The following is a 24,297-nucleotide window of genomic DNA, read 5'->3' as shown; positions in this document are numbered from 1 at the left end:
ATATGTTTGCGTGCATATCATGATGTTCTGTAATTAAGAATACAAATCCAAAACTTAAATATTTCAAAGTTATTAATACATATGGGTCAGTAAAATCTATGACTGTTTACAGAACTATATCATTTATAACAGAGATTAGGCAATCATAGGTTTCTGTGATGCATATGCAATGTGTTACCAAATATGTACCGATCTTCAATTAAAGTATTCAAAAAAATTCAACCAAATGCTTCAAATATTATATCCAATTATTAAGCTTTCTTCTCTGGCAATTTAGAACAATGTTCGTTATGATATGTTTTGGACCTACATTATAAAACATAATATATATGTGAAGAATATTTTGAATCTGACTCAGAAAATTAAATTAACAATATAAAATAATAAGTACTGTAAATAAAAATAATAAAATAATTAAATCTTCATGTTTAAGGAAGCATACTGCATAATTAAGGACAATGCATGTTACTTAGAAAAATGCACTTGAAAAATGCTCATACTCAGAATTAGATACAAACTTTCTAAGAATGACTGAAATGCTTCTCTCTTCCAGTTTATACCAAGAGCAATAAATCAAATATATAAGATTTACTTGACTACAATTGATACATTAACACAAGTAACAAACTGATCATGTTTACATAGAATGTAAACAATACTTTAGTTACAGTTTACTGTATACAAAATTTAAAAATTATACAGAGATCAACTGATTTTAGTCACTTCATTTATAAACTTTTCCAATAAAAAAATCTAATAGAAACATGATCATTCACCATGTATATACTAGTATAAAATTGTCATTTAAAAGAGCATGTGTTGTAATGGCTATGCTGTAGTTTGTCAAATGGCACTCTAAAAGACTAATCTAAATACTAACAAGTAACAGTATTCCTATTTATATCAATAAAACTTGTGCATCAGTATGCAAGAAAGTGTTCTCAGTTATGCAATTATCATTACATAAATTCTAAGGCAAAAATACTTTCAAGCTAACGATGCATAGATTAACACTAGAAAACTGGTAAGACTATGTCACAACAAACAACATATCCACCTGCATATATTAATTTGGCACAACAGCATTTGACACATGAAAACAATTAGCAGCCAGAGAAAATATTAAATAGAAGAGAAACCTTAATTTCGATGTTAACTAGAAATTTGTTTTAAAAAAAAAATTGCTAAAAATCAGTCCTTAGTAATATGGTTTTAAACACAACTACATTTTTTTTTTTTTTTTTTAATTTAGAATTTAAAACAACAATACAAACAAATTTGAGTAGTTAATATGCAAAATCTTCCCAAAAATTAAAATCTAACATGGTATCATTAATACTCTATCATAATCTAATCATACAGAAACTGACAAATATATAATTCTGTAAAACAAAACTAACATGAAAGACAGGCTTTTAAATTGGTATTTCTTATATCAATTTCAATATGACACCTTAAAATTTGAATGTGACTTCTTAAAACATGTATCTTATTTGAATAATATCCTTCATTAAACTAATAACTGGGACACAGACCAAACAGATTGTATTTAGTATAACATAGTACCCAACGAAGCTCAGCCTGTCCTTAAAACAAAAATGGCATAGTAAAATATTTGTTTTCACAATAATGCTCATTATCTAAATGATTAAAAAAAAAAAAAAAAAGAACCTATTGAACTGCATTAGTGCACTTGCCATTTTTATAACATAAGCCTTTAGAAGAAATTTACCTGAGCAGCATTGTTCTTAATAATGCCATGGTACACATGAGCTTTGTTTAGTTTAAAATGAAATATTCATTACTTGTGAATAAAGCCTAATCCACAAATTTCAAAAATATCCATTAAATTCCACAAGCTAAAACATTTATATCCAAATATACAAAACTGAAACCTGATGAGCTGAGCTGCCAGAAACCTTGGCATCTACTACATGTGTGTGTATATATATATACACACATATATATATATATATATATATACACATACATGCACACACACACACACACACAATAGTCAAAAAACATCAGTCAGGAACATTTGCACTCTGAGAAACATTACTCAGTAAACAACATGGCACATCAGCTGCAATTTTCTTAGCAGTGCAATTATTTTTTTACCAGTATCAAACATCTTTTATGTTCCAATTTCATATTGGACGTGATTTTACAAGATCTCCTGTGTTGAGGCGTCGTCGAGGCAAATCACCAAACATGTCTGTGCTATCCTGTACATTAACAGTAAGAGCCTTGATGCTGGCAGCAATTTGTTCAGGATCATTCATAGTGACTATCTAAAATGATAAAATAAAAAAGCATGCATAAAAAATGTTTGTGTTATTTGGGTATTATTAAAAAAAATTTCTATAGCCTCCAATAATGCATTTATATGAATATAAATAGTTTTATACAAATAAAAGGACATATTCAAAAGATAAAAAAACATAATTCATATTTATGTCAATAAAACTTGTGCATCAGTATACAAGAAAGTATTTTCAGTTATGCCATTATGTTTATGTAAATTCTAAGACATACAAACAGTTTTCTGAGAAAAGGGAAAGGTTTGAAAAGAAGATCAGAGACTTCAAGGATTTTTTCCATGAATGGAGAAATACTCGATAAATTCTTTTAATCAAATTATCCAAAACTTATAAACTGTTTTCTGTGTTAATATAAAGTTGTTCTGACATCCAATGATCAGATGCAATCAATGTGCAGAATTTTTTGATCATTTGAAGTGTTACTGGATGGCATGAATATCTGGAAGACAGTGCACACTGTCTTCCAGATCCTTACAGCCATCCCAAAATCTTGGAAAACACATAAGATAGAGTATCATTAACTTACACTTGTTTTACTAACTCATAGGTTTCATTCTTGCTTCCCCAACTTGAAACAAAATTTGAAGTTTCCCTTTGTTCAATCACTTAGCACATTGACAGTCTTTCACTTAGCACATTGACTTGCACATTCACTTAGCACATTGACTTCTGATATGCAAATGCCCTTGTACAGGAAGTGGTCATATAGCATCATGATCCTACATACTTTGACATGTTATGCAATGGGCTCAGTCATGGAACTTAACTGCCAAACCATGTGTGCATGCACATCACATAATTAAGATCATAAGAGCGATAAAGCTCAATACGTCGTACTAAAGTTATTATTATAAACTATAAAAGGAAACCTCATACCTTTATGTAGGAACAGAATTCTGTCAACACTGACATTGGAAGGATTATATGATTATATAATTATACAAATAAATGTCCCATATTTAATATTAAATAAAATCAATCACGAAAATTATACAAATAAATGTTCCATATTTAATATTAAATAAAATCAATCACAAGAATTACATTAAAATTATATAAATAAATACTTACTGTATTAAAAGATCGTCATGCATTTAATTCTCATCCCCAACATAATGCATCAGAAAAAGCCAGGAGAAGTTGACAGCCATCAGAACACCCCCAAAAAACCAAAACCGCATGTTAACATGAGAACTGAAAACAATTGCCGGATTTATCCTTAAAAAAACAGGTTAAAATATCTAAAATCATAAAATTGTCTAAACTTCTTATAAGGGACCAAACTTATTCGGATACACTCTGTGCTCACAAGAAGTAAAGTGTTTTTTGTGAATGATACCCACCCTTTAATACTTAAACCCATCAATTACCTGATACGAGATTATTTTTACTAAACCAATGTGTGAATTACCATTCACAAATGCATGTGAGAGTCCATGAGTCCGAGATAGTATAAGGCCTACAAACATTTATGGAATTTGTGTTTAACCTCATTTCAAGAGTTCAGCAATCAATAATTGAATATATTCATGTTGAATATTTAAAACTTTTGCTTCATTAAAAAGAAAAACATGGCTATCATTGATAGCATGGAAAGCAAGTTCTAAGGCACATGTCCTTCTTGCCCTGACTAATATAAAAGAAAAAAAATAAAGGAAGAAAGTAAACACATTACCAACCACATGTTCATGATGTGTTTTGGAATATAACAAAGTCGAAATATGTGTATATAATTTTTGAATATATATGAGTTGGAAAGAGTTTGACTATATCACCAAAAATAATTATGGTGATACAGTCAAGTTAAGTAAAGGAGTTCTCAACTGTGAAACACACAAAACACATTGCTCATACTGCCAATCTTGATGAATTTTTCAAGCTTCAACTAACAAAACTTAAAAGGAAATACGATATGCAGATAATAATATATACTTAAAGTAGGTTGAATTTTGGATTTTAGGGTTGCACCAAGTGAATAGTATAACATATAATATTATTACTTGCATGCTGATTATTGTTAACTCAACAATAATCAGATGAACACTTAAATAAAAATATAAAATACAAAATAAGAGGAAAAATAGAAATCCCTTAGTGTTCTAAGCAGAAAACAGTGAAAATGTGTTGTCAAGTGCAACAATACTTAAATGAAATGAAAAGGGAGTCAAGGGGACAGTAGTGACCTCAGGTGTTTAAGCGATCTCAATTTGGAAAATGGCAATCTCAGTGTAAACTACAGACACAGGACAAAAAATTAGTCACTTATGGTACTAAATAAATGTTAAGGCACATAACAGATCAACATGTACCTTCTACATGTGTTTTCTTGCAGTACTGAAATTAGAGTATAAGGTTAACACATTTTCTCTATTTACAGGCACACAGCTCTGATTGAAGAAGCAATGTTTTCCACTACGAAAGATGGAGTGCAGAACACATGTTAGCGAGTAGCAAAAAGGAATGAACATTTGGCAGATCAAAGACATCCTGTTAAAGACAGCTCAACTTGGTGGTATTTCAGAAAGAATAGTAATAAAAGTTTTTATGGAATGGTGCAAGTCAAAAATCAACCAGGAATCAGTGGCAGAATTGTTGTTTGTTTGTTATTTGGTTTTTAGGAGCATTAGCAACTAAGGCCATATTGCTCCGGGATATGCGGTGGTCATATCCCGGAGCAATATTTAGTGGTGACGGGCTCGAACCCCGGTCTAATCAAGAAGCGTGTGCTACGCACTGCTGCTCCTTCCCACCTGGCTACGGAGGCACCCAGGCAGAATTGTGGTCAAAAGTCAGTGCTAAGTTACCATGATTGACGATGTATATCAGATCTAGTAAATGAAAAACAATTTCAAACAAGATAAGAACTGCAAAGAGAATTGCATAATATGGATATATTGGAGTTGAGATTATTAATATTAATGAGAGTGTCACTGGAATCCAGGCAGATTCTTTTAGATCAGTGATGTGCTAATGCCTCCCCAATCATTAAAGATGGAGGCAAAGAGGAGGTAGGGAATTATAGGACAGTGAGTTCAGATTCCATGCTAGGGAAGATTGCAGAATCTATGGTTAAGGATGCCATTCAGGACCATCTCGACAAGAATGGCATGCTGAATAGATCCCAGCATGGGTTTGTCAGGTGGAGGTCATGCCTGATCAACCACTTAAATTAAGGTGGAAAGGGTGGTTAATAATCCAAGACAGGCCATACTGCTTCAAAAGGATTGTGATTGGTTGCATATATGGTTCAAAAAATGGCAACTAAAGTTTAATGCTTCTAAAGGTAAGATTATACATTTGGAGAACAGAAATCCTTTACCTTGTGAGGTTTTTTGTGCAGTATAAACATGCAGCTAGGAAAGCACATGTGTCTATAATTTATAGCAGTGAGTGAATTTATTATATTATAGTTGCTCATGTTTATGGTACATGAGCAACTAAGGCTATGATGTGCCAAGTCCAATACTTAAATATATTCAAAACAGCGGTAATCTACAAATAGATTACTATGTCAAAATGTACAAAGAGGTAAAAACAGGTAAAGAAACAGAAGTGTATATATATATTAACTATTAAAAGGCATTTATACCTATGTATATGATTTAAAGTGTTTAAAAATTTCAGATATTCTTTATCAGATAAAATATAAGTGTATAAGGCTCAGTCAGGTGATTAAAAGCACTAAAGGTCTATATAAGAATATGTTTGACGGTTAAAATTGTGCCACAGTGCTTCAACATGGTAGGATTGCTTGACTGCTCAGCAGAAGAGTGTGTGTGTCAGGTGACCATGTCCTATGTAGAACTGAGCCAGAACAACTTGCACTTTACAGTTCCTGAGCAGACTAGACTACCAATGTTCGATTTGTTGGTTGAACATCAATCAGCGCAGATGTATAGCATATTTCTGCATTTGATTATATACAGTGGCAGTGCATTTCAGAACATCATAGCAGGTTAGTTTTGAAATAATATTGAGTGTTTTTTTTATTGTTTAATATACTAAACTGTAGTTAATATATAGTTTAAATTCACATAGTCACGTAGATTAGTTTATTTTTGTATTTAGTTAAGTATTTATAAAGCAACAGCTTAAAATTCAGAAGGCCTTTGTTATTGATATTGTGGCAGTAACTTCATAACATCCATTCGGTAACTTAAATTTAACTTCGCTAGTGGTTAAAGTTTTGTTATCAGTTTAATTTCTGTAATAGTTTGTTAATTTAAATCCTGAAATATACTGTAAATTTAAATTTTATAACGTATTTGAAAAGCTGAAGCTTAATATTCAAATAGCCTCTGTTAACAATATTTTGGTGGGAACATTGTAATTTTCATTTGGTATAACTTATTTGTGGCTAAAGTTTTGGGAACAGTTTAACTTCATAACAAAACAGGCCTACGCGCTCTGGATTCATTGAGGAATTTATTGTAGCTTAAACACAGAGCGTACAGATAAAGCAGAAATATATGAGCTTTCGGCTATATGGTAGCCTTCGTCAGAATTAAAATACATGAACGGCAGTTGGAATGAAGATGTGCACTGCCAGGTGCGTGAGACGCGAGGTTTAATTGTTTGTTGACGTCTGTGGCTGTGACGCATGATGACGTGGCCAGCGCTTGTCCAATGACAGAACTACTGACTCTGTGATCGGGTTGACTTGGTAACCACTGTTCCTGTTTAAGGATTTATCCGAAGATTTTATATTTAATGATTCCAACCAGGTACGCTTTAGGTAATGGTGGGATCTGTCTACCACCACGACATCGCGGTGTGGGTCGATGTCGTGGTGGGTTGTCCAGACATGTTCGGCGATAGCTGAGTGTTCTATATCCGCTAAACGGATCGCTCTTTTGTGCTCCGAGAGACGTTTCTCGAGTCGACGTCCAGTCTCTCCGAAGTAGCAGCTAGTGCAGTCACGGCAAGAGATGCGGTAGACTAAACCGCTCTGCAGAAGGGTGGGGACAGATGTTTTCACGTTGGAAATGAAAGAACGCAGTTTCTTGCCTGGGAGTTGGATGCACTTTATTCCGTGCGTTCTCAGGATTCTGCCGATCTGTTGTGACAGGTTGGGGTAGTATGGGATGAATGCCCTTGTGGATGGCTCGTCACTGTTGGTGTTGTAGCTGGTCGTCACGATGTCACGTGTCTGTAGATCACACCTGTCGAGGACGTCAATGGGGTAGCCACACCTCGTAAGGTCTACTTTGACCCTAGTGACCTCTTTGCGTCTTTCATCAGCGGAGCTGGAGTGTGTCCAGGCGCGAGTAAGCAAGGTTCGGGCCGTGGAGAGGAGGTGGCCTCGCGCGTGTGCTGACCGGAAGTTGGTAAACTGGCCAGCACACATGGGCTTACGATAAACTGTAGTCCTCAGGTATGTGCCTTCACGTCGGACAAGTGTGTCTAAGTATGGTAAAGAGTTGTTCGACTCCAGCTCAATCGTGAATTTTTATGAAGGGCGATAGTGAGTTGAGGTATGATAGAAGTCGCTGACCTGAGTCTCTAGGGATGACCACGAACACATCGTCAACATAGCGACACCAAAAGGCGATGTGATCAGGTGCGTGTGCAAACGCACGTCCCTCTAACTCCTCCATCACGATGTTTGCTGTGACTGAGCTGACCGGGGAACCCATGGCCGTGCCATGTATCTGCTGGTAGACTGAGTCATTAAATATGATCGCACCCCCTGTTAAGCACAGTCTGAGGGCGGTGGAAATGTCATCGGGTGTGAGACCAGTTCTTTCGTTGAGGGTTCTATCATTGTCCAAGAGTTGTTTTGCACAAGAAATGGCAAGTTCCACAGGGATGGAGGTAAAGAGCGATATGACGTCGAACGATGCCATAACTTGATTCTGCGAGATGGATACAGTGCGAATCCTCTTTATGAATTCAACACTGTTGGAAACGGTGTGGGTGGTCTTGCCAACCAGAGGAGAAAGAAGTCTCGAGACAAATTTAGACAGCTCGTAAGTCGGTGATCCACAGCAGGATACAATTGGTCTCAGTGGTGTGTCTTCTTTGTGCACTTGCGGTAGGCCGTAAAACCGTGGGATCTGACATCCGGAAGCACGGAGGTGATTACGGGTTGACTGTGTGATCTTCCCTTGTTTCAGCCAACTGTTGACGAGGATATTCACCTCTGATTCCCATCGTTCTAAAACTCTGTTGGGGTTGATGGTCAGGGGTTTGTATACAGTAGTATCCCGTAAAAGTAGTAGCGCTTTCGCCATGTAATCAGTGTGATCCATTACAACCGTACGGCGGCCTTTGTCTGCCGGTAGAATGACGATGGACGAATCCTGTTTCAATGCCTTGAGGGCAGAGAACTGTGTACGGTTGAGGTTAGAAGAGACGGGGCGAGCACGGTGTAGAACTGCTGCAGTCTTCAAGCGGATTGTGTTGGCTACATCTTCTGGGAGGCGTGATAAGCTGGCTTCCACACCTAAGGCGATGTCGGTGATCGGCGGGTGCTTAGGAAGAACGGCAAACGTCATGCCAAGAGTCAATAAGTTTACTTGGTCCGCAGATAACTGTTTGCTGCTTAGGTTCAATACGAAGTCCGTGGAATTAGTGAGAGGGGTATTACATTGGCTGCGCAATTGACGGGATTCATTAATCAAATTACAAAACTTACGTTTCTGTCGGGTACAATAAAGATCTGATTCTCTGATGGCCTGGTGACATAAAGTGTTGACCACATCGGTGTAAACGGGATCGGGAAAAAGTCTTAAGGTCGGCTAGTAGGGTTGCCTTGCTCGCTGAAGCACGTTGTATGTCATGATGGAGGCAGCCGATCCATATACGTAGGGTTTTGAGGCCGAAGTTCCGACAGGCACGTCTCATGCGCTCATTAGAAAACGGTTGTTTGTAGCGAAACCCTTTCGGTATAATCTCGTTAGCTTTGCAACTATGCGCAAACCTCAGGTGTTGTCTACTACGGGCTATGAAGATAAAATCTTTCTGTAGTCTCACGACCATGTCGTATGCTGGTTGGCCAAGAATAGTACGAACATAACGAAACAGGCCTACGCGCTCTGGATTCATTGAGGAATTTATTGTAGCTTAAACACAGAGCGTACAGATAAAGCAGAAATATATGAGCTTTCGGCTATATGGTAGCCTTCGTCAGAATTAAAATACATGAATGGCAGTTGGAATGAAGATGTGCACTGCCAGGTGCGTGAGACGCGAGGTTTAATTGTTTGTTGACGTCTGTGGCTGTGACGCATGATGACGTGGCCAGCGCTTGTCCAATGACAGATCCGCTGATGAAAGACGCAAAGAGGTCACTAGGGTCAAAGTAGACCTTACGAGGTGTGGCTACCCCATTGACGTCCTCGACAGGTGTGATCTACAGACACGTGACATCGTGACGACCAGCTACAACACCAACAGTGACGAGCCATCCACAAGGGCATTCATCCCATACTACCCCAACCTGTCACAACAGATCGGCAGAATCCTGAGAACGCACGGAATAAAGTGCATCCAACTCCCAGGCAAGAAACTGCGTTCTTTCATTTCCAACGTGAAAACACCTGTCCCCACCCTTCTGCAGAGCGGTTTAGTCTACCGCATCTCTTGCCGTGACTGCACTAGCTGCTACTTCGGAGAGACTGGACGTCGACTCGAGAAACGTCTCTCGGAGCACAAAAGAGCGATCCGTTTAGCGGATATAGAACACTCAGCTATCGCCGAACATGTCTGGACAACCCACCACGACATCGACCCACACCGCGATGTCGTGGTGGTAGACAGATCCCACCATTACCTAAAGCGTACCTGGTTGGAATCATTAAATATAAAATCTTCGGATAAATCCTTAAACAGGAACAGTGGTTACCAAGTCAACCCGATCACAGAGTCAGTAGTTCTGTCATTGGACAAGCGCTGGCCACGTCATCATGCGTCACAGCCACAGACGTCAACAAACAATTAAACCTCGCGTCTCACGCACCTGGCAGTGCACATCTTCATTCCAACTGCCATTCATGTATTTTAATTCTGACGAAGGCTACCATATAGCCGAAAGCTCATATATTTCTGCTTTATCTGTACGCTCTGTGTTTAAGCTACAATAAATTCCTCAGTTTAACTTCTGTAATATTTTGGTAATTTAAATTCTGTAATATATAGCAAATTTCAATTTTGTAATCTTTTAAAGTTTAAAATTTAAACTTAATAATGGTTGCTCATGCAAGCTCAATGCTGATGGGATTCCTAAGACTACATTGCAGAATAGATGTGTGGAAGGTGTGCAGCAGGCAGTTGATTGCTGGAACAAACTTTCATCTATTGTTGTGGAAGCTGATAGCTTAAATAAATTCAAGGAAGAACCAAACAAACTATTTGGAGGGAATGAAAAACAATTTCAAACAAGATAAGAACTGCAAAGAGAATTGCATAATATGGATATATTGGAGTTGAGATTATTAATATTAATGAGAGTGTCACTGGAATCCAGGCAGATTCTTTTAGATCGGTGATGTGCTAATGCCTCCCCAATTGTTAAAGATGGAGGCAAAGAGGAGGTAGGGAATTATAGGGAATTATTATTATAGTGAAATAAGAAGTATCGAGTTTCATGTTTTTTTTTTTGTTTTTTTTTTCTCCCATGGTGCTTGCTTTCTTGCATAATTTGCCACTACTTATGCTAATGACAGGGCTTAAAATACAGGAACCATTGGTAGGTAGTGATCACGCAGTTGTCAGCTGAAAAATGAAGAAAGGTGTTGCATTAGTTAAAGGTAAAGGCAATGGTTTTAATTTCAGGAGGGGAGACTGACAGTTTAAAGTGCTATATGGTACCTATTAATTGGGCAGAATGCAAAGTGGGGGTGCAGAGTGAGGCTGCATATGAAAAAGCACTGACTAAGAGAGCAATAAATGAGTAAAAAGGAATTTTTCATGCACGTGAATACAAGAAAGAAAGAAAAAAGAGAATCAGATCGGACCCTTGTGCACCGGCAAAGTCTTAGACAACCCGGCTGATGTTGCAGATTAATTGAACACGTACTTTGTTTCTGTCTTTACTGAAGAAAGGCCCTTCATTCTGCGAAGAGGCTGAGTCACATGAAATTAGCGATTTCGAAATTACAGATGACTGTTTATTAGAAAAACTTTTAAGCATAAAGGCAAGCAAGGCTCCCAGAATTGATAGTATATACCCTGCAGTTTTGAGGGAGAGCACCAGGGAGTGTATTGAACCATTGAGGTTAATTATGAGGGCATCTTTGGACTCAGGGGAGATTCCCATAGATTGGCAAAGTGTCAACGTATTACCAATACATAAAAGCGGTTCTAAGAGATGGTAACTAAGATGATAACTAAGTTCTAAGATGGTAACTACAAACATCAACGGCTCAATACATTCTCTGACTTAGTTAGTTAGTCTGACTATCTGACTACAGTGGCAGGAAAAATGATTAAGGGTGCAATCTAGGGACATTTAGACAGATATGGCATTCTGAAGGTCATACACAACGCATCTTTGTTAAGGGAAAATCATATTTAACTAAGTAGGCTATTTTGACACAGTTATTAATGAGATAGTTATAAGAACAATTTCAACATAGTTTATTTGGATTTTAGCAAGGCATTTGATTTAGTCCCTTGTGAGAGGTTATAAGATGAAACATGTTAGGATTACAGGAAAAATTCAATGATGGATTTCTGGGTGGCTGCAGGGCAGAAAAGGCAGAGGGTTGTGATTAATAGTTATTCTTCATATAGATGTAAAGTCAGTAGTAGGGTCCCCCAAAGATCAGTTCTTGGACCACTGTGGTTTCTGATTTTCATAAACGACATCGATAATGGGATAGAAGACATAACGTAAAAATTTGCAGATGACGTAAAGGTTGGTAGAGTAGTTAATGATCAGTACCAAGCAGTGCTCCTTAAGGATGACTTGAACAGGTGCAAGAATGGCTAGAAAAGTGGCAGTGTTTTAATGCAAACCCCAAAATAAACTATACACTTGGTAGAGTTGAATTTGTTAGTACCTTCACCTTCTTGCAGTGATGGGGCTTGTGTGCTGTGACAATCTCAACAGCCATGCCGACAGTAGCGTAGCTACTAGAAGAGTCACCCAAGCCAGACAGATCTTTGTGAGGTAGGAGCCAGACAAAGAGAGATACCTAGGAGAAGGAAACATTGATTCAAACCAGGGTAGATCTGACTCTTTAGCTCAGTAAAATAACATACCTAGGAAAAGTTCCTCTAAATAACACCTCTAGACAAGGCAGCAGCTCCTACAGTACAGGCTATAAGTAGGAATAGAAGTTATCTGAACAGTCACTGTCCTGACAGCTTAGTAATATTTTTTTGTCATTACAGCACTGCGATGCAGAAAGCCAGCATAGAAACTATTGCATTATTCTATCCATTATAGAATATTGCATTATAGAATCATTATTCTAACAATCACCATGGCAAGAAAATGATAACAACTGGTGCTGAGTTCCCAGTGTCCCTTTAATGGGACGGGGGTGCTAAGAATCCCTAGGGCTGAAAATGTTGAATCATTTGTGAATTAGAACATGGAACATCAGAATGCTGTTTGCTATGGGAAAACTTAAGAATGCTACCAAGGAGATGAAATTGAATGTTTTTATACAAAACTGAAAGAAGTAGTCAAAACTAACAAAAAAACAAGACCTAACTATTGTTGTGGGAGATCTGAATGCTAAGGTTGGAAAAGGTCAATCTTGTGAAACTGTAGGAGAATTTAATTTTGGAGCAAGGAATGAAAGACGGGATCGGCTTATACAATTTTTCCAAAAGGGGAACTTGATGATTACAAAAACCTGGTTTCAAACTCTCCAAGAGAAGGCTCTATACATGGAAGTGGCCCCTAGACCAAAAAAAAAAAAAAAAAAACACAGCTGAATAATCATGATTAAGCAGTGTTTCCAGGGCAGTGTTAAAATCGCCAAGACATACCCCAGTTCGGATACTGACCCGACCTACAATCCAGTCATAACTGAGATTAAAGGCTATTTTTTTTTTTTTTTTTTTAGGAAAACACGAAAGGTATCAGAACTTATAGTACTTAGTACTGTGCACAGGCTGGAAGTTGAGAAGATGAAAGAAGACACTTGTTGACATTAGACTTGAATTTCTGTAGATTTCAATTTTCAGGAAATATGTATGAAGAAAGTTTGTTCCAAAAAACAGAAGTTGAATGAATAAACAAGGAAGAAGAAAAGTTAGTTCTATGAGTTTGAAGTTGGACCATAAAAGGATGTTGACTGGTTGTGGGACATGTTTAAACTGCTTTGCAAGAGAGAGTGGGAATTATAGAAGTCAATTCAGAAGAACAGTGCCCACGGAAGTATCTATAGAAAAGGCATGCAGCAGAAACAGAAGGTATATTAAACAGAGAGAGGAGAGACTCTGTTAGAGCTGAATCATTAATTAGCCTAACTATCCTCTCTTTTAAATGGAATCTAAAAGCCTGAGAAAGGGTTTGCCCCCCCCCAATGTAAGAATATTCCATGGTAATAAGGAACTGCAATTTGTACAAAGTGAACAGCAGTTTGGGAGAAAAGTAATGCCAAGAGCAAAAGAGAAAACCCAATTTTTTTAGATGCAGAGGAAGCAATATTTGTAATGTTGTTGTTTTTTTTTGTTTTTTTTTATGTGAACACCAAACACGAGAGGTATTAGAACCTATAGTACTTAGTACCGTGCTTGGGTTGGAGGTTGAGAAGACGAAAGAAGATATTTGTTGACATTGGACTTTAACTTCTGTAGATTGTAATTTTCAGGAAATACGTATGAAGGAAGGCAGTTCCAGAAAATGGCAGTTGAATGAATAAATGAGGAAGATGAAAAGTTGGTTCTGTGGTTTTGATGTTGGACAGTAAATGGCTGTTGGCTGGTGGCGGCACGTGTTTGGACTGTTTTGAAAGAGAGAGCGAGAATTATAGAAGCCAGTTCAGAAGAACAGTGCCCATGGAACTATCTGTAGAAGAGGCATGCAGCAGAAAAAGTACGTCTATGAGAAAGTGAGTGGAGAGACTCTGCTAGAGATGAATCATTAATTAACCTAACTGCCCTCTTCTGAATGGAATCAAGAAGCCTGAGAGAGGTTTTGGGGGCACCACCCCAGATGTGGGAACAATATTCCATAGCAGGGCGGATTTGCGATTTATACAGAGTGAGCAGCTGTTTGGAAGAAAAGTAATGTCGAGAGCGAAAGAGAAAACCAAGTTTTTTAGATGCAGAGGAAGCAATATTTGTAATGTGCTTGTGCCAAGAGAGATTAGAAGTCAGGGTAATAAGAGATATCAAAAGATATCTCTTATTGCCCTGATATCAAAAGATATCAAAGAGAATTTTGCCTAGAAATCGGAGTGTCACTAAAGATAAGCATAGGAGCAGAAGAATCCTTTTATCGAGATATAAGACAAGACTTTAGAAGGGTTGAAATCAACTAAGTTGTCTTTGCCCCACTGGAGAATTACCTGAAGACCGGCATTTAAGGAATTGGTAGCAGATTTTCGAGAAGCTGAAGCTGATTGAGCAGGACAAGGTTTCTCAAAATGGAAAGTTGAATGCAATGTGCTATCATCGGCAAAATTATGGATAGGATTTCCAGTCAATGGAAGAAGGTCATTGATATACAAAAGGAATAGAGTGGGGGAAAGAACTGAACCTTGTGGGACACCGGCATTAGTGGAGAACTTAGAAGACAGAGAGCCATCTACCATCACTCTCAGTGAGCGATCAGAGAGAAAACTGGATAACCAATTACTAAAAACAGTTGGCAAACCATAAGATGGCTTGTTTAGAAGACCTTTATGCCAAACACGATCAAAAGCCTTTGAGATGTCAAGAGCAACTACTTGTGTTTCACCGAAACGTTCCATTGAATTAGTCCATAAATGGGTAACATAAGCCAGAACATCACCAATGGATCGACACTGACAGAATCCATACTGGCGATCGTTGATCAGACGGAAGGATTCTAGGTAGTTTAAGAGTTGGCGGTTAATTGATTTCTCCATTACTTTAGAAAGAGTAGAAGTAATTGCAATGGGACGATAATTGGATGGCAGGGATTTGTCATCATCCTTTTTAGGAACTGGCTGGATATGAGCAAATTTCCAAGCAGAAGGAAAAACACCTTTGGAATAAGTGAGTGAAAAAAGGCGGCAAAGAATAGGAGTAAGTTCAGGAGCACAGGTTTTGAAAACAAGTGCAGAAATACCATCAGGACCTGGAGCTTTCTTAGCATCAAGATTCATCAAAATCCTTCTGATATCCTTTTGACGGAAGACCACAGGAGGCATTGAATGGAGCGTGTTGGAAATGGTGGGAGGTGTTTTACCAAGATCATTAATACATGAGCTGGAAGAAAAATGGGATGCTAGCAGGTCAGCTTTTTCCTTGGCTGAAGTGACAACAGAACCATCTGGTTTGGACAGAGGTGGGAGCAGAGATGGGCAAAAGTTGCGGCCAATAGCTTTGGCAAGAGACCAGAATGCTCGGCTACCATTAGGGCAAGAAGCAAGTTTTCTACTCTTAGCCTATACCAAGTGCATATACCAAGGGAGGTTAGAAGTCAGGGTAATCCCCAATAGAGATATATGATCTTGCCCAGGAATCAGTGTCATTGAAGATAAGCATAGGAGTAGAGGAATCCTGGCGAAGGTAAAGAAAGCCCACATGAGAAGCACGCAAAAGTTTGATAAATTTACCGGTAAAAATACTTTGCCGTAATTTGTATTGTTGCTCGCTCAGTGGGTGTTACCAGTCAGGAGTAGAAATTGAATCCCATGGGAGATTGAAACCTTCCCGAAGTATTAGTAATGGCCGCATGGTGCAAGAAAGCCTATGGCTTATGATGCACCAGCCAAAAAAAAAATCCGAACAAAACAATGATAAAAACAAAAAATAAAATAAAATAAATAAAATAAATAACTAAATAATAATAATTAATAAAAAAAAAAAAAAAAAAAGGAAATTAAACCTATCATCCTATGCGCTTCCCTTACCCGAAAGTACTATCCAGATGACCTTTGAATTTCCCCAAACTGTCGGCCTCTACCACCCATGGTATATACGCATTCAAGGCATCTGTGATTAATGTTTTAAAAGCATACCACAGTTCAATTGTATTCATTCACTGCACGATATCTACTCAGTTAATAGAGGCCATGTTGTACCTTAAGGCATCGTAATTTCCTTTTCTGAAATTAAAAGCCATTCCTTTGCCTTTTACTTCTGCTACCTCTCTCGTCATCATCCACCGTAGAACTCCGTGATCACATTCTTTTCTCTAGTACTTTCCCTGACATGTTGATACAAATAACAGTCATCTAGTTGATTTAAAAATTTTGTTCCCCATGTCGAGTTTCCTTCCCATTTACTCCAATCAATTAAAGGCAAATTGAAATCACCCATAATAAGGCATTGACGCTTACTTGCCCATTCCATTTGCATGTCATAATCTTCACAATCACCTGGTCTGTAGATTACTCCTACTCGCATTCTACCTTTGTTTTCAACTATCTCACACCATACAGACTCTATACTAGCATGTGAAATGTCTGAATCCGGGAAAGCTATCGTCGCACTCAGGCTGCTTCTGATAAGAAGCATTACCCCACCACCCCTTCTATCTAACCTATCCTTCCTAAATACATTATACAAGCCGTACTGAAACTCATCATCCCCAATTTCCGGGTGGCACCACGTCTCTGTAAGCCCTATTATGTCCGCGTTACTTGTTTTAACCAGCAGTTCGAATTCACTCATTTTATTGATGACACTTCTAACGTTACTGTATAAACAATTAAGATTTACTGTTCTTGTATATTTAACAACCCTAACACAACCCTTGAAGTTTTTTAGGCTCTCTTCCCTGATATTAGCTACCCGCTCACGTGAAACGTCTTTGCCCCCAGAACATCTAGATAATACGTCCAGCTGGGGTAACAGATAAGAACTCTTAAGGTATGTGCAAGAGTTACATTGACCAATATTATCAGATAAACGCGTGTCAGTATTACCCACCTCCCCCCTAACTAGCAGTTTCCCTGAACCTTTAAGGTATCCTCAATAATACTGGCAAAAACTTTTGCACCACCTTTGTTTAAGTGTATCCCGTCTCTACAAAACAAATTCCTTCTACCTACAAGTGTGGGCCATGCTGATAGAAATTTACCCCCTAAAGCCTTGCAGATTCCTTCAAGTCTTGAGTTAATCCACAAGGCTCTTAACATATAATCCCTCCTATCGTGTCTGGGCAGAATTGCAGATACATAGACATTATGGCCTAGCTCACGACATTTCCTCAGCATGGTCCGGTATTTTTCCAACAAATCCAAATCGTCAGATCGTGTACGTTTAATATCACTTGTCCCCACATGAATAATAATATTTTCTTTACCCCCTTTAAAATCTGACAATCTGTTGGTGACATCAATAGTTGCTCCCGACAGACATACCCTGGTTCTGCTCCACCTATCCTTATTACAAAACATATTCCCCGTTTCCCCGACAATAGAGTCTCCTAATAAAACAATGTCCTTTTTAACCAGAGTAGTTTGCACTTGGTTTTTCTGTTTTGAGGCTTGAATCGGGTGTGCATCACTTGGTAGATTGCTGGAGTTTTGAGTCCCTGACGAGCTGCCAGATGCATTATTTTCGAGGGCAAGCACTCGTTTTTTCAGGGACTCAAATTGTTCCATCAGTGCACTAAATTGTAATTTAAGTTCGGCGCACTCTTTACATCGATCACAAAGAAAAGAATCCCCAGGTGAGGTAGGATTAGTCACCAGGTCAACCTTGGAAAACATTCCACAGGTTCCACAATGGATTAAATCATTACTCACCCGTAAATCGCCATCTGCTATTTCTGTGTGAGTCACGATACACTGTGACGTGTTTAAGGCAGATCTCGTAACTACCATTATAAAATTAAATAAATATTAATGAAAGTAACTTTAAAAAATTATATCTATAATATTATTAAAATCAAACAGTTACAGGAAAACCTATAACAAAATAATCCAACAATATCTAAATAAATCAAATATTTAAAAGCACTATCCAAAAGTAAACCACTTAACTGAGGAGCCCTGTCTAAGCGCGTCCGCTCACCTCGAATGCCAACAGTCTGTTCAATCTTGTTTCTATCAAGTGTAGGGGTAACCTGACCTTTTTTCTTTAGAATCACTGGTGGACTAGTAGATAAATTGTTTATTAAGAAAAAAAAAAAGGCAAAGGTAAAGGAAGCCCACGCGAGAAGCATGGCAAACTTCAAAAAAGTTTACCGGTGAAACTATGTTACAAACATTTTTTACAATGCCAGAACTTCCAATATGACTCTGTTCGTGATTCAATTAGTGATTCTAAAGGAAAAAAAGGTCAGGTTACCCCCCTCCACTTCGGGAGGGTTTCAAGCTCAACATGGGATTCAACTTCTACTTCAGACTAATAACACCCACCGTCTGTTTACTGAGTGAGCAACAATACAAATGCCGTTACGGCAAAGTACTTTTACTGGTAAATTTCATCGAACTTTTGCATGCTTCTCGTGTGGGCTTTCTTTACCTTAGCCAGAATCCTTTTTGTGAGATATAAGACAGAACTGAGTTTTAGAAGGATTGAAGTCAACTAGTTATCTTTGCCTGACAGGAGAATTACATGGAGATCAGCATTCAAGGAATTGGTAATGCATATTCAAAAAGTTGAAGCTGTTTGTGCAGGGCAAGGTTTCTCAAACTGGAAGATGGAATTTGCTATCATCAGCAAAACTATGGATAGCATTTCCAGTAAATGGAAAAAGATCATTAATATGCAAGAGGAAATGAGTGGGAGAAAGAACTGAACTTTGGGAAAACAACAGCATTAGTGGAGAAGTTAGAATACAGAGAGCCATCTACCATCATGTTTGTGTATGCCATATTAACAAGAGAGGCCAAAACAGCAATATACAAAAAAATTTGTATATTTTACACAAGCATCACCCACAATGAGCAGTCAGACAAGAAAACTGTATACCCAATTACAAAACATGGTTGGCAAACCATAAGATGGAAGCTTATTTAGAAGACATTTATGCAAACATGATCAGTAGCCTTTGAAACATCAAGAGCAACTGCTTGAATTACACCAAACTTTTCCATTAAATTTATCCACAGATGCATAACACTACACCAGTTAATCTACACTGATGGAATATATACTGGCAATTATTGATCAAATGGAAGGATCCAGATATTTTAAGAGTTGGCAGTTAATAGATTTTACCATTATATTTGAATCAGTAGATGTAAGTGCAATGAGATGATAATTGGATGGGAGGGATTTGTCACCCTTTTCAGGAACTGACTGGATATGAGCAAATTTCCAAGCAGACAGAAAAACACCTTTGGAATAAGAAAGTGAAAAAGGCAACACAGAACATGAGTAAGCTCAGGAGCACAGGTTTTCAGAACAAGTGGAAGAATGCCATCAAGGACCTACCACTTTCTCAGCATCAAGATTGATCAAAATCCTTCTGATATCTTTTTGACGGAATACTACAGGAGGCACTGAATGGAGTGTACTGGGAATGGTGAGAAATGGTTTACCAAGAGCATCAATACACGAGTTTGAAGTAAAATAGGATGCTAGCAGATCAGTTTTATCTTTGGCTGAAGTGGCAATAGAACCATCTGGTTATGAAGAGATGGGCAAAAGATGCGTCAAATAGCTTTGGCAAGAGACCAGAATGCTCGACTACTATTTGGACAAGAAGCAAATTTTCTGCTCTTAGTCTGTTTGAAATCTGGTTTGGACTGATTAATAACTGCTTTATATTTTATTTTAGTGTTTATCTTATATGGATAAAAGCCAATTGCAAATGCAACATTCTTATCTTGAACAGCCTTAGCAAATTTATTGGAAAACCAAGGTTAGATAAAGGATTTCATCCCTACAAGAATAATTTCACTGACATGATCTGAGCAAATGATGACATCAGAAGATTTGAAACAGTAATCCGGCCAAGGAAAAGAAAAGAAATCTCTGAGATCGTCCCATTTTGCATTCTTGTAATGCCAAACAACACGAAGTTGAGAATGGCCATAAGAGAAAAGCTCTATTGGAAAAGAGACTATCACTAAGTTGTGATCTGAGGTACCTAGAGGACCACTCACCTTGACTGTGTAATTAGAAGTGTTGTTTGTAAGAAAAAGATCAAGTGTGTTAGATCAAATTGTCTAGTATTCTGGTAAGTAAATGAACAATCTGTATGAGGTCAATAGTAATTGCAAAAGCCTCAGCATCTTGACCAGCTGGAGTTGTGAACATTGAAATCACCGATTCCTCACTATTAGGAAAGTTTGACTGGAGAAAGTCAAGTTTCAAAGAGAGGAAGTCAAAGAGTTCCAAGTGTTTAGTGGAACTGGCAGCAAGTCTGACTAATTTTAAACAGGAATTAAATGATTACCTTGTGAGAATGGGAATAGTATGAATATTCTATTTTATTTGAATTTTTATTATTTTATTTTTCACCAATTCAGAAAATTTGCTTGCTTGCTTCATTCAGCCTTACTAATACATAGTCTTACATACTTAGTGAATACTATATAATTAGCTTTATTTACTGTTTATATTATTGTAAGTCAATTTTTTCAATTGAGGATTTTTCGTCCTTAATTTTCTACTCAAGAAATTTTCTCCATTCAAGGTTTTCATCTTATTTTTTCCAATTCAAGCTTCACCTAATCACCTTTAAGGTCACATGCAATGGACTCTGGATTTCTGTTCAATGTCCAATCTCAGGTATGTCTTGGGCTTGCAACCCAGGACATACCTGAGTCACTGCTGATCCTTACTTTCAACTTAAGGAGTTTCTTCCTTTTTATTTCTCAAATATTATTAAGATATAAAGGACTGAAGAGATGCTATTTTCTTACTATTACTAACATTTTCACATAATATACTGAGTCCATGCAAATTGCTCTTTTCCAAATACTACTTTACGTCTGTACTGTAACTTTGGCTCCTTTTTTCTTTCCTTCAGACGTTGCAGTTGAAAATGTGGTTTTCATTTGTTTGCAGTAACTTAATCACTTCTATTTGACTTTATATTTTCTATTTTATATTTTTATTTTAGTGTTTATCTGATTATTTTTGGAGTTGAATTTCGATAATAATCAGTATGCATGTAATAATATTGCTTATTTTATAATTTTCAGCTTGCCTAACCTTAAGTGCCGAATATGCTTTGCTTCATTTTGTCAGTCCTAATATTAAAATATTTCGGCACCCTTTGTGTATGCCATATTATCAAGCAAGGTCAAAACAGCAAATATATATTTTACAGAAGCATCACCCCCCCACCCCCCGCCCAAATGTCAATCTGATTTCCAGCACAAACATAAAAAGCATATACACTTTGAGAAATATGAATATATTCTTTTATTCGTCTTACCGATTTCCGAATCTTTGCCGATTTCCACTTCAAACTGAGCAAACAAGTAAACAAAGTCTGAGTAGCAGGATTATGTAAGCAGGAAGAGTCAGTTTCTCAGGCTACTTGAAATTAAAGGTATTTTTTTTAGTAATAATCATGAGCTACTCTTTTTCAGCTATTATCAGTTTATTCCTCCCTATCTCATGCCAGTTTCAACTTCTATTTTTCTTGATGTAATGATGATAATTCAGCACCAATTCATCTCTTTACTTCAAGGTCACTGTTATCTGGTTTCAAGAGCATCCAGTTCTTCCATCAAAATGCCATTTATGTAGCTAGTGTTCCCATATTCCCCAATTCAGGCCTGAAGATAGCTTCAGTATAGAAATGACATGTCCAATTTAATTTAATTACTGGAAATGCTTGGGCCTATTTTATATCAATTTATCCTTGTATATAATAAACAAATTAAATATTTCATGCAGTAAAGTGGGTTTAATAAAATATTCCCATTAATTTGATCAATATATATTAGCATTAGCATTAGTAGAGGCATTTGATGCAAGAAAGCAAGCTTATGCAGCATCAGCCAGAAAAAAAATAATAAATAAAAAATAACCACTTCAACTTCACCCCTCTGTTCGTTCGAAATACCTATCCAGCTGAGACTTAAACTTATTTAGGCTATCAACTTCCACGACAAGGGATAGAAGTCTGTTCCACCAACCAACCACGCGCTGGCTAAAGGCAAATTTCCGCACGTCTATCCTACATCTGTCTTTCCTCAATTTGAATTTATGCCCTCTCAGGTGATTATTCTGAGCAAGAGGAAGAATCCCATCAGCATTGAGCATGCTCAAACCATTCAAGGCTTTATACACCTCTATCAGATCACCTCGCTGGTGCCTAGTCTCCAGACACTGTAATTTGCAAAACTTAAGCCTTTCTTCGTAGGAGCACCCCTTTGTTCCATTCACTAACCTTGTTGCAATTCTCTGTACTCGTTCCAGCAGCTCTACATACTTTTTGAAATGAGGCCTCCAGGCCTATATACAGTACTCTAGGTGTGGCGTGACCATTGCCTTATACAAGGGAATAATCACCTCCTTATCCCTGCTAGAAAAATTCCTACATATCAATGACAATACACCATGAGCTGCTCTTGCAGCCCATCTGCACTGCTCAGAGAACTTCATTTCTGCCTGCACAACCAACCCCCCAGGTCCCTTTCATTCTCTACCACTGTCAGTGTAGTACCACAGAGTTGATACGTTGCTTTGGGGTTGCTGTTTCCCATATGTACTACTTTACATTTGTCAATGTTAAACTTCATTTGCCACCTCTCAACCCATCTGCTCAACCTTTCCAGATCCTGTTGCAGCAGCATAGTGTCAGTAGCGTTCTTGACAACCATGACAACCTTCATATCGTCTGCAAACTTGGACATTAAGCTTGATATACCATCATCAATATCATTTATAAATACAGAAAACAATAATGGACCCAATACTGAACCCTGAGGGACTCCACTAATAACATTAGTCCACGATGAGCAGTGTCCATTGATTAACGCTCTCTGTCTTCTCCCCCTCAACCACCCCTTTATCCATAGCAGCAATTTGCCTCCAATGCCACTCTGCTCCAGGTTGTGCAGCAGTCTTCCATGTGCAACAGTATCAAAGTTATTCCCTGCATCCAATTCTTTTGTGACTGATCATAGTATCCAATCAAATTGGTCAGGCAAAACTTCCTCCTAACAAAACCATGCTGTGTCCGAGCTATAACTGAAGTCTTGTCTAGATGATCCTGCAGTGCTTCTTTAACCAGTGCCTCCATTAATTTTCCGGGAACAGAAGTTAAACTCACAGGTCTATAATTACTTGTCAGCCTTTGATCCTCCTTTGTGAATTGGAGTCACATTTGCACATCTCCAGTCCATGGGTACTTCCCCTGAGTCCAAGGAAGCTCTCATAATTATGGCTAAGGGTTTGCTTACTTCCTTTGCTGCCTCCTTTAATATAACTGGATAGATCCCATCCGCCACAGGTGCCTTTCTTGTGTTTATCTTCAACAATTTCTCCTCCACTTTACTCTCAGTTATTACAAGATTCTCTAGCTTACTGCCAGAGTTGAATACACCTCTGGCATTCCCCCTCACTGAATAACTCCTCATGTGTGAATGTCGATGCAAAATGTTCATTTAGTTTGTTAGCTACCTGAGCAGGATCATCAACAGTTGACCCATCGGGATATCAAGTGGACCAATCTGATTCATCCCCTTCCTTCTAGAGTTTACATAAGTAAAGAACTCTTTGCTGTTTTTCTTTGCATCCCTTGCCAAAGATATCTCATAATCTGCCTTCACCTTCCTAACCTCCTTTGTAACTTGGTTACAGATCAACTTATATCTATCATAGGCTTCTGTGTCACGTGTTAACTTGTATGTATCCCATGCATTTTTCTTCTCTGCCAATCATCCAATAAATCCACAAAAGCCTTGCTAGCATGTGAGTGACCAGCCCCCAAATTCCAGTCAATATCTGGGAAATTAAAATT

The 24,297-nt window shown here is 37.8% G+C and overlaps 1 protein-coding gene across 1 annotated transcript in view; it reads right to left on the bottom strand.

The window, feature by feature from the left end:
• Positions 1-2,032: 2,032 nt before the first annotated feature.
• Positions 2,033-24,297, bottom strand: part of LOC150077385 (uncharacterized) — a 214,918-nt gene continuing 192,653 nt past the window's right edge. Inside the window, exon 11 of the mRNA XM_090386145.1 lies at positions 2,033-2,294. Coding sequence (XP_090242271.1) covers positions 2,151-2,294 — 144 coding nt within the window. The 3' untranslated portion in view covers positions 2,033-2,150. The remainder of the gene's footprint in view (positions 2,295-24,297) is intronic.

Source organism: Mastigoproctus giganteus, chromosome 12 (genome assembly GCF_048544385.1).
Source record: "Mastigoproctus giganteus isolate SK-2022 chromosome 12, ASM4854438v1, whole genome shotgun sequence".
NCBI lineage: Eukaryota > Metazoa > Arthropoda > Arachnida > Uropygi > Thelyphonidae > Mastigoproctus > Mastigoproctus giganteus.
Note: the sequence above shows the minus strand (reverse complement) of the source record. Positions and strands in the feature narration are given on the sequence as shown.